At 47.3% G+C, this 12,002-nt stretch overlaps 1 protein-coding gene across 2 annotated transcripts in view; it reads right to left on the reverse strand.

Annotated features, from left to right (window-relative positions):
* Window positions 1-945: 945 nt before the first annotated feature.
* LOC142560794 (neprilysin-1-like) overlaps window positions 946-12,002 on the reverse strand; it is a 63,227-nt gene continuing 52,170 nt past the window's right edge. For both annotated transcript variants that reach the window (XM_075673148.1, XM_075673147.1), the window contains 3 exons: window positions 4,739-5,145; window positions 3,802-4,159; window positions 946-2,647 (listed from right to left, as the gene is read on the reverse strand). In XM_075673148.1, coding sequence (XP_075529263.1) covers window positions 2,345-2,647; window positions 3,802-4,159; window positions 4,739-5,145 — 1,068 coding nt within the window. In that variant the 3' untranslated portion in view covers window positions 946-2,344. The remainder of the gene's footprint in view (window positions 2,648-3,801; window positions 4,160-4,738; window positions 5,146-12,002) is intronic.

A 12,002-nucleotide genomic window follows, 5' to 3' on the forward strand; every position in this document is an offset into this window, starting at 1 on the left:
AAACTCCAACCCTCAAATTACTTTCTTGTTATTATTGTTTTTATGCACCTAATTGAATCACCCGATCCTTGGCAAATCCACCACTGTGCGTATGTGCCACGGCCACTCAGGACAACGACAACACTCCCAAATGACCATCCGAAGATGCCATTAAATACAGCGACGGGAAGGTTCACTCTGTCGTTCAGGACTTCGTGCAAAAGTGGACGCGATTTACTTTATAAAGCTTTTTCGCCAAATGTATTTTGATTCGTGCTATGTGGGTTTGTGTCCATTTTCATCAACACACTGAAATTTTTTTCTATTCTTATGTGCCTTTTCTCAACTAATGGCTACTCTTTTTATAACCTTATAAATTCCAGGTTATGACTTCAGGACACCAATTCTTGAAGGCAAAAAATGAAGGCGAAAGTTTCGTTTCTTGAAAGTTGGCGTCGGAAACCCAAGCGCCGGCACGTCAGTGTGACGTCATTGATTTCAACGTGTGTTCTCGGGGTGGGGGCGTTTTCGCGACAAGCAAAAGCTCTCAAGACTACCCAACTTCTCTCTTTCCACGTTTTAGAGTACAGCGTAGCTCTGTTTTACCAATGAAACGAATAGCTACAGGCCGGCACTGATGCCGCCAAAGCTCATGGCGTCACGGAGTGTTCATGCCGGAGCTACGTAACCACCGGTCTATCGTTCTGAAAACTATATTTCATGAACTCTCGGGCCTGCACTCACGGTAGGCGTGATGCCATTGTTAACGATTCGTCAGGAAATCCGCGCAAGGTGCGCAAAGAATGACGAAGCGACAAGAGTAGAGCCGCCAATAGTGTAACAACCGGTGATCGGCGGTATTAAAGAGCCCTGGCGTGGCCTATAAATGTTGTGCAGTGGTTGAAAGCTATCAAGGCTCCAACGTACCAATCACCGATGCACAAAACAAGCCGAAGGTTTCGACAAACGAGCGGTTCATTATAGCATCGAGGACGACAAGCCGTGTGTGAAACCGCACACGTAAGGTTTTTTTTTTCTTTTTGTCATCATCACGGTACGGAATACCAATAAACTCACACGGAACGTGCGGAGCAAATACACCGCGCGGTAGTGTACAGCTTACGCACCGCCCCGTCGACAGTAGTAGTCTGTATATGCACTCTGGCTGAGACACGTGCCACATTGATGCCAAAACGAGAATAAGAGTCCGTCCTCTACAGAAGATTTCCTCATGAAAAAAGTAGAAAGTCGAGGTCACACTCGCAAGGCTCCTTGCGCGTTCTATCCCTGCAAAGTCAATTTTCGTTCGCATACGCGTCACAGTAAGAGTTCAGATGGCGCGCCGATTCCACAGGGTTCTTCGCACAAACGCCAGCTGGGCGCGTGACTCATATGGCACTCTGCTACACCGAAAAATCACAGCACAGCGCGGAACACTTTCAACAAGAGGAGGAACAGCTTGTACATACACACGCGTGCTGAACATTAGAAAGCGGTACACATCTTTTGCACTTGTTCAAACGTACCCACAGTTGAGCATCAAAACGGATACGATTGTATACACACGGCAAGTATAGCGAATGACGAAAAACTACAAAAAGGAGGAGGGCGCAGGCATAGGGCAGACGTCCATCCCAACAAAACAGAACCTCTGTCCAATACCGGCAGTGCGCCGAAAACTAACGGGTCACACCACACAGTCGGGAACGAGACACGGTATGAATGCGCTGTTCGTTCCATCGTCAACTACTATTCCATATCCCATGCGAATGGAATGATCACAGAGATTAGCGCTGCACAATGAGGGCAGTTGGGGAAAGTACAGCCGCTTTTCATTCCCCATAGGCTGGCTGACGTGACTCGCCGGAGCTTTGCAGCGCTGTACGTCACCCACACCAAAAACACACTTGTTCTGCGGCAAATGCGGTGAGGGGCTTAGTTTTACAAGTTATGAGAAAAAAAGGAAATTGCACTTCCCACGCGACAAACGTAAACAATTACCCCAGCTCATCAAGCTTATGCTAAACGGTTTCATCCATAACCCATCGTTAACCCTTCCGTGTGAATGGAATGATCTCGGAAGGATTAGCGCTGGAAAGTGCAGCCTCTTTGTTACTTTCTTTTTCCCGTGATCGGCTTAGCGGGGCGGCTTCGCATGACTGTGTATTTTGATCACCTGGGGGAAGCAAGAACTTCAGCCCGTGCTAAACCTATACACGTTCGCTAAATGTGTTAACACTGTCGATATGTCCGAAACATGCCGATAGCTTGAAGCGCAGTTTTGTGAACACAGTTATAATATTTACAGAAGAAAACTATATGGCGGTCTACCACGTGGTATACAGTGCCGTGGAGGTCTCCCGTGTCAGAAGCTTGGGCACTTCTCCAATCGCATGTAGCTGTAGGAAGGGCAAGAGAAGACGTTCGCAAAGTCCTCCTTGTGCTTCAGGGGGTCGTTGCACAATGACGTGCCATTCTCTTCGGCGCAGTGCGTGTAACAGTGGACGACGTAGAAGAGCTGGTGGCCTGTGAGCGGCACATTCTGCAGCCGGTCCTCATCGAAGGATGGTACGAGCTTGAGCACCAAGAGCGCGATGTCCAGGGCAAAGCTATCCACCATGTTTGTCTTCACTAGACTGATCCATTGGGGAGTGCGCTCCTCTTGCCGCTGGAATAGCGTGGAAAAGGACAAGCGTTAATTATGGCGCGCGCCTGGGGGGAAGGCAATGTGTCTAAAATTATCGGGTGGGGAGTTGAAACAACGTGCGACAAAACCCACTGTCTCGGGTCCCCGCCTTCCATCAAGTGCGTGTCTCCCCACGAAAGTGGAATCCTGGCTACGTCACTGCTGTCAGAAATTACGATTATATTAATTACGATAGATATTTTTAAAAAAGAGCAAATTTGGATTGTGATCTTCGAGTAGGATGGACTCTACGGTACTGAAGCCCGAGGTTACTGGTCGGATTGATTACCTCACGGGGTCAACCACTTAAATAAACAAATGCCCAAGAAATCAACTTGTTTACCACGGAGCTCGAACTTCACCTCGTCTTCCTCGATACTCTATCGAGCCCTTAATATCCATACCCTCGGTCGCTCCATGGTTGGAGTTTATCATGAGCACTGACAAGGGTGCGCATTCTGTAACTGTGTAGTGATCGTCCGTACCTTCGTACACGACTCTACGAAGCCACCACTGCCTCCTTCCTACGAAGGCCCCTTTCATGTGGTTCGCGGCAAAGAAGAGACAGTGTCGTTTTGACCGTGTGAACCCAGCCTACCTTGAAGAACAACTCTTCATTCCTTTGACCATTCACACCTAAGCCTGCGGAATTCTGAAGGGAGGGGGAGGAGCCTTTGTAGCAACCATCCGTCACTTCGTGGTGCCCACCGTGGGGGTCATTGCCCTAGCTCGAACCGAAGCGGCTTTAAGACAGGGGCATCACCACTGGCATTACGCGAACCTGCTTTATTTTAGAGACAGTAGACTCTCCGTTCTCAGGCTGTCAAAACGTGTATTCCTTGCCTCCGCTAAACCAAGCTCCCAACAACTGTGCCCAGTAGCTTGGAGGTACTGGTAACCCAGGCGTGTCCTGTGTCTTGTACCCCGTGTGCTGGGGTTCAAAAAACTTTAACCTACATGTTAACATGATGGGCAGAAACGCAATCACAACAAAAGAAAGAAACGCAATCACACCAGGATGCGTTGACATGACCTGTGTACGTGCATATTTGGGTGGTCGCGTCCATTTGCGCTGCACACCCTGCCAACAGAAATGCACCACCTGGCCCACCAAGATATCCTAGTGCCATACCAACCTGCTTATCCTTCATGTCGACGAAGCAGAATTGGAATTTGTCCAGGAGATCTGTCCCGTGGCCCTGAAATCGAAGCTCCATGTAGGACTCGATCGTTGCCTTGGCCACTTCGACGCCGAAGGTGGCTAGCCGCACCGGCATAGGCGCGGTCATGTGGTACATAGGCGTCATCAAAATGGACGGCTTGAGGGCGTAGTCGATGCGGTCGCCCTTAATATGCGGATGGTAGAAGTCGTTTTCAAACAACCATGGCTGTGGCATCGCGCCGATGTCATCGATGTCCGCCCGGTGGTTGGCCTTAATCGCGTCACGCAGATTCTTTAAGAAGCTCGCCTCCATTTCCGGGTATTTCGAGAACCTGTTTCGAGTAAGAAAGCGCCGAAATTTCAACAAGAGTAAGTTTTAAAACTAGCGCACTAATTGCCTCTGAGTGCCGCAAACCCCGCGCCCTTTATTGCTTCCGTACTTTTGTACTCCTGAATATAAAGCAAAATTAGTACGATAATGTACATATTTCAAGGACTACAAAAGAGTACAAGAGAGTACAACTCCCTGCGGTCGCGCTTTTTCGGGTGTTCAAAAATTAAAACTCCCAATTGTCGTTGCAAATAGACTTTCTATCCCTTACTTTATGGTTACTGCGTGACGCTCTACGAGCTGCCACGCTTGCTCAATGGCTGAAACGTTTTGCCGCTTAGCTTGAGGCTGAAGGTGCAAGAAAATAAAGGTTCAGCCCGATTTTCGGTTCACTTGGCGGTGGTTTCGACACCCACCCGGCCCCGACTATTCCTCGTGAGGCGCGGTACCTAGGCAAATAGAGGAGCGGCGAGTCTGCTTCCACTCTGGGATTAGCGCATACACCGCAGCGTACCGCCGCAAAGCTAAAACGCTTTCACTTCGCATTCACTTTACTATAAGGCGTCACGCGGTTCCGAACCTCGCCTCGATGTCGTCCACTCGGGCTATCTCGATGTACTTGAAGGCCACGTCGAGTTCGGCCCACGGGTAGGTGGCGCGATCGAGCCTCTGGTACACGGTGCGGCGCACCTCCCTCGCGATGCGGCGCGCGTCTGTGCGCACTGGTTCGCTGTAGAAGCGCTCCAGGAATGGCAGGAACAGGGCGGCCCCCATGAGGTAGCTGGCGAAGGCGAAGCAGTCCCTCCGGTGGAGCTCCTCGATGCCCTCCAGAGTGTTGTAGTGGTTGGCGATGAGCTGTCGGTTGGCGAACTGCGCAGTGAACTGGACGGCCATCCAGCCTATGACGAGCTCGACAATGGTCTCTTTCGTCTTGATCAGCTCGATCATCTGCTTGAAGTATTCGTCGTGGTTGGTGGCGATCTCGATCTGGGCGCGCGCGCGCGCGTGCGGTGCGCATAAGCGCGAGCTGCGATCTTGCCTCTCGAGAACACCGAGGGAAAAAAAGACAACAAATTTATGATGGTTGAGCTAAAAGTTTGTGTTTCAGTGACTGGTTAAAGAAAAATTTTATAAATAGGCAAAGACGTGAATTTTTTTCTTCTGAAGAGCAAGTTCGGAAGGCCAAGACTAGATTTCATCAGCGAAACACTGGCAGTACGGGAGTAGTTTGATATAATAAAGCGAGCTGAGCGATTCTGAAGAGACTCTATTGCATCTGCAAGGTTACGTAAACCTGGATCCCAGATAGCAGACCGATACAAGTTTAAGTCGAATTAGCATTTGATATGGCAATAATCTTAAATGGCTCGGTGCTTCAGCAAAATACTGACAAAATATTGACAACAGTATCAATGTAAGATTGTGGGTTCTCAATGCTTTCGAAAATTCATGCTTGTCGGTGCTTATTGTAGCTACGCTTTAGCAAACCTCCGCAAGAAAAATGTTATATGTGGAATTTCATCCGAGGCATGACTTGGATATTCGGGAGGTATGGTGTGTGTGGGGGCGGGGGAAAGAGAATGAGTGATGTACAATGGGGGTGTAGACTAGAGAAGTGAACATTTCTAGCAGATGACGATTAGGACTACTTTCGACAAATATAAGCTTGCGCCCTATCTAATTTTAATTCAATCTCAAAGCAGTTTAAAAATGCTTATGCTCACTCTCAGGCCCTACCTGCAGTTATATGACTCACTTATGCAGCAGTAACAAAAAGAAAATGAGGAATTTAAAAAAAAGACATTCCATGAAGCAGCACCCCCTCAAGCCTGATTCCGGAGTAATTTCAACTCCGGAGTGGTAATTCCACAACACTGTCCTCCACAAAAATAGTGGCATCACTTCACTTGTCACTAGCGTTTCATGCCACAAATGATGGCAACACTGCGATCATTCAGACTGAAATCCAAATGAGGGTGACGCTGAGATCAGTCAGCATAAAATCTCTGTCATGTTATGACCTGCAAAGGTAAAGCTCAGGGGCTGCCTGTGTTCGCTTTGATTGTTAACTCTTGCTTCTGAACAAGTTTTTACAGCTATGCGAAATGCCGCAAGCCACCAAAGCGTCTCTTCCAAAGACACAGCCTTTGCTAACGCAGTGGCAACTGGACTGGCAGCTAATGATGGATCTGCAAGCCAGTGTGGTAGCATATCAAACAGCCTGTGCCTCGATGTGATGGCAGCTGAAGATGTGCAAGATCAGCTTACGGAGAACTATGACAGTAATGTGATCCACGCACGACAGCCTGAACGTGTGCCATACTACGCGCAGCTCTGGAACAAGTAGAACAAATGCTTTATAGATTTACGTTCAGCAACTTCATTACCATATGAGGCAAACGCTCGCCTACCCAGGTATGTAGTTCTCAGCTGCAGTGTTTTATTTATTTATTTATTTATTTATTTATTTATTTATTTATTTATTTATTTATTTATTTATTTATTTATTTATTGGTACCTCAAATCATATTTTTATTCTCCAGCAAGTATCTGGATGGTCACCTGGGCTAAAAGCTGTACGAACAGCTTGACGAAGGCACAGGAAACCATTACATGGCAGCAGCAGACCGAACGAAAGAACAATAACAATACAGAAGTAGTCAGCAAATCGAGTCAAGTACAGCAGTAACACAGAAGTTTTCTTAAACGACATGTGAAGAAATACGGATTACATGTGCACAAAGTATGTTCGCAGTTGTTTTCGACGAAAACCAGCAGCATCCTTATGTTTTTTGAGATAAATGCAGATTTTGGGCCAAGGATTGCAGCTTGTAATCGGTTCTAAACTGTGGTAAGGACCAAGTGTCAGTACAACGAGTGTTAACTATTGGTGTACAATATTCAAGGGAAGCAAGTTGTGTCAGGAAATTACTCATACCTTTGAAAGAAAAGTATATTATTTGTAACAAACGAAATTCATATGTATTATCTACACGGATCAAATTGAATGATGCTATTGTGGGACTAACACTCGACGTTTGTTCAATGTTAACGATAAGGCGAATAATTTTCCTCTGCAATACAAGAAGCTTGTTCATATTTCTTTTAGTTGTTGTTGCCCATACCAGTGTACAATAGTTGTGAGAACGAAATAGGGCGTAATATATTTGTAGTTCAGCGCTTGTGGGAAAAAATCTACGGCAGCGTGAGATTACACCTGTAACTGCAGACAGTTTTCTGGAGATGTAAACAGCATGAGCGTCCCATTTTAGATGGGCAGAAAAATACACACCGAGAACCTTGTGCTCGGTGACTATTTCTATAAGCTGGTCTTGAAAAATGAATGAATTCATCGGAGGAACTACTTTATTCTGAGCACGAAAAATAACTGCGTTGGATTTAGTTGGATTTACTTTGATTTTATTTACTCTAGTCCATGCCGATAGTTTAGTAAGAATATCGTTGCATTTTGGCTCTAGTGTGCTATTACGCCCAGAAATAAGTAAGGTGCTATCATCAGCATAGATTACGAATTTTACTGTGGTGTCGATATTTACGATATCATTGATAAAAGTATTAAATAAAAGGGGCCCCAATATACTTCCTTGTGGCACGCCACATGCAATTGGTAAGAATGATGATCTTTGGTTGTTAATATACACCCACTGGTACCTATTTTCTAAGTAGGATTTAACTAAAGCCAAAGCTGTACCACGAATTCCACATGATGAAAGCTTACTAACGAGAATACTGTGATCAATGGAGTCAAATGCTTCACTAAAATTGAGGAAAATTCCGGCTGTCAGTATAACATTATTAATATTTTCCAAAATTATTTCCTTCAGGGCTAACAAGGCGGCTTCAGTCGACCACCCCTTCCTAAAACCATACTGCGAGTTTGTCAAACTACTGCGCTTATCATAAAAGTTTGTAATGCGACAAAGAATAATTTTTTCAAATCCCACAGCAAATACCCCATTTGGGGCTTTGCATGAGGGGTAGGCATATTTAGATCATATTTTCAATGAACGCCTTGAATGACGAATGACTGGAGTGGTGCACCGCTTCAGCAGGTAGATGATTCCAGTCTTTTGCTGTTTTAACCAAGAAAGAGTTAAGATGAGCGGAGGTGCGAGCTGGAGGGGGATAAACAGCCTTCGAATGGCTATGACGGGATGAAGTGCGATGCGCAGGCGTGATGTTGGTCTGGTGAAGCAGTGAGCGATAGAATTTGTAAAAGAGGCACAGTCTTGCTGTGTTGCGGTGCTGCTCGAGGGTTGGAAGGTTCAGAGATGAGTTCAGTTTAGTAACGCTAGTGTGGTAAGAGTAGTCAGAATGAATGAACCTTGCTGCAGGATTCTGTATGGATTCTAGTTCTGTTGCCAGGTTAGATTGGTGTGGGTCCCACACTGTGCATGCTGTTAAGAACCGCCAGCTGCAGTGCAAGTTTCGACGGCCAGTTGCGACTGTGGCGGCAACTTTCCTGGAGCGTCGCCGCAAACCTCTAGCCACGGCGTGACTAAGTCGACTGTGTGTCAACAACAATACGTGCGTCCTCGACTCTCCGTCGCTGGAGCCGAGTTTGACGAAGTCGCCATTGTGACTAAACGGGCTCGGCGGATGAACTATTGGTAATGAGCCCGCGGGAACGTCTACTGAGACCCCTTTCCACGCGCCGACCAAGACGCCAGACAAAGGGCAGCCGGCGGGCGCGCTGCAGCTCGGGGAATAAATGCCCCTACGGTGCCGGGTCAACTCGCCTACGGTGCTTGGACGGCCGTTTCCGTCACCTGGGTATCGGGGGAGGACCGAGTGTTTATAAACCGCTGTTGTGCAGCTGCTCAAGACACACTCTCTCTCAAGCAGTCATGTTAGACTGATATAAATACTGTAAATAACCCCATATTCCTCGTTCTCGATGAGAAGCAGTCCTTTCCTTCCTCAACGTCCTCAGCGTGGATAAGTTGGACAACGGCATGGGCCAGCTACCTTCTAATTCATGCCCAACTCCAATCTTGACAACGGATCACGAGCGATGGAACTGAACCCCCTATCATAACAACTAGCTGACAGCGGTGAGATGGACTTTGCGACGTGGTGCTGTGTCTGCGGTGAGTGCTTGGTTCTTGCTTTGACTGTATAGGCTTCATTTTGTGGTGGTTCTGTTTAGAACAGTAGGAAAGCTAGACTGTTGAGTGTTAGCTAGGTTGTGTTTTCGTAGCTAGATTTAGCGAGCAGGATAAACGCAGTAACACAGCAATCATGGAGTTAGGGAGACTAATGAGAGACGAATTGTTGATTGTTTGCGAGGAACTGGGCCTAGATGTACGCAAGGAAAGGCTAAAGGCGGAATTATTGGAGCTAATTTCCGAACAGGCCAGTGGGGAAGAAACTGAAATGGGATTGGAACTTCTAAAGAAAAGAGAGAAACGGCAAAGAGAGAGAGAAGAACAGGACAGAGAAGAACGGGAAAGAGAGAGAGGAACGGAACGGGACAGAGAGAGAGAGGAACGCGATAAAGATCGCGAGTTAAAAAAAAATGCAACTTCAACTTGAAAGCAAACGTTTGGGGTTGTCTCAAGGAAGTGAAGGGGCTCTGGGACAATCAAGTGAGGTAGAATCATACCGCATGGACAGGCTATTAAAGCCATTTGAGGTCGGGACCGACATAGGCTTGTTCCCTAAGCAATTTTGAAAGGACTTGCGAGAAGATGAACTTAGGCCCGAGAACATGGCCACAGAGGTTGCTGTCTATGTTGCCGTGTGAGGTGGCGGAAGTAATCGCAAGACTCAGTGCACAGGATGCATATGATTATGCGAAGGTCAAGGCCAGTCTTCTAAAGAAATACCGCCTTTCAGCCGAAGCTTTTCGGCAAACGTTTAGAAGCACAGGCAAGAAAGATAGCGAGGGGTATCCGGAGTTTGCATACGCCTTAAAGACCAACCTACTCGAGTGGCTGAAAAGCGCGGAAGCGTACGACAGCAGAGACATGATCATTGAATGCATGTGTCTAGAACAGTTTTGCAGAAGCATCCCACCCGTGAAGCTGTGGGTGCAAGACAGAGGAAATGTAAACACTGTGGAAAGGGCGGCGGAATTAGCCGAAGAGTACGCAACGCGTGGAAAGTTGAACGGCGAGGACGGAAACTGGGACGGTCGAAATGGACCGCGGAAACCATTTCTATTCAAAAAGGGTTCGCAGACTAGACGATCGGAGTCTGTAGAAGTGGAGGGAAAGCCCGCAGAAAAGAGCGAGGAGAAACTTAACGGAGAAACCGCACAAAAAGCACAGGAAAGAAAATTTGAATCTTTTACACCCATTCGCTTTTATAAATGCCACCAACTGGGACAAATAGCTGTAAACAGCGGGAAGCCCATTGTAGTTTTTTCCTGCGTAGAGGAAAAAGACGAGACTGTGGAACTTTTAAGCCCATATCTTCCCGACCTGCAAGTTAAAAGCAAACCATGCCGAGTGCTAAGAAACAGTGCCGCCACGATGGACACTGTCCATCCGTCTTACGTGACGGTAGATGACTTCACCGGAGTAGTATGGATCCAACAGGTTGTAGAAGAACACAGCGTGTACACAGTAATAGACGAGCTTTTGACAGTGTTTGCACGAGTTGGGTTTCCAGCGGAAATGCAGGTGGATCAAGGGTCAGGATTCACCAGCGCACTGACTTCCACATTCTTGCAGAAGTGCGGGGTAAAGTTATTACACAGTTCCGTCTATCACCCTCAGTCAAACAATGTAGAGAGGTGGCAGTAACTGCTTAACCGAGTTTTGCGTGCGCTCTGTTACGAGCAAAAGAAGCACTGGGAGAAATGTCTGCCGGCAACATTGTTTGCTTTGCGAACGGTTCCACATGAGGCTACAGGGCTCTCGCCAGCAAAACTAGTGTGTGGGAGGACACTCCGTTCTCCACTGAGAATGTTAAGAGAGATGTGGGAAGAAAGAGGAGAGAGTCCAACAGTGGTTGAATACGTGCAAAATTTGCTGGAAGTTTAAGGAGCATAGCGCGACCTCCAACTCTGAAATCGGCCTAGGCGAAGTAGTAAAACATTCGGTAAGCTCGCACGTGCTAAGACCCGAGCAGCTAGATGAGCTAAAAGAGGTGTTAGGGGAATATCTCGACAGATTCAGCGATCGGCCGGGTAGAACCAGAATAATAACGCATGAAATAGAGCTGACATCAACCGAACCCGTAAGATCAAAGCCTTACAGGGTGCCTCCAAGACAGAGAGAGATTATGGAGGCAGAGATACAGCGCATGCTAGAGTTGGGAGTTATTGAGCCCGCTGAGAGTGAGTACACGTCACCGCTAATACTGGCAGAAACCCCTAACAAGGACCCTCGTCCGTGCGTTGATTCATCATCATCATCAGCCTGGTTACGCCCACTGCAGGGCAAAGGCCTCTCCCATACTTCAACAACCACCCCAGTCATGTACTAAATGTGGCCATGTCGTCCCTGCAAACTTCTTAATCTCATCCGCCCACCTAACTTTCTGTCGCCCCCTGCTACGCTTCCCATCCCTTCAAATCCAGTCCGTAACCCTCAATGACCATCGGTTATCTTGCCTCCTCATTACATGTCCTGCCCATGCCCCCCCCCCCACCATTTCTTTTTCTTGATTTCAACTAAGATGTCATTACCTCGCGTTTGTTTCCTTACCCAATCTGCTCTTTTCTTATCCCTTAGCGTTACACCCATCATTCTTCTTTCCATAGCTCGTTGCGTCGTCCTCAATTTAAGTAGAACCCTATTCGTAAGCCTCCAGGCTTCTGGCCCGTAGGTGAGTACTGGCAAGACACAGCTATTATACACTTTTCTCTTGAGGGA

The sequence above is a fragment of the Dermacentor variabilis genome, chromosome 10, assembly GCF_050947875.1.
Source record: "Dermacentor variabilis isolate Ectoservices chromosome 10, ASM5094787v1, whole genome shotgun sequence".
Classification (NCBI taxonomy): domain Eukaryota; kingdom Metazoa; phylum Arthropoda; class Arachnida; order Ixodida; family Ixodidae; genus Dermacentor; species Dermacentor variabilis.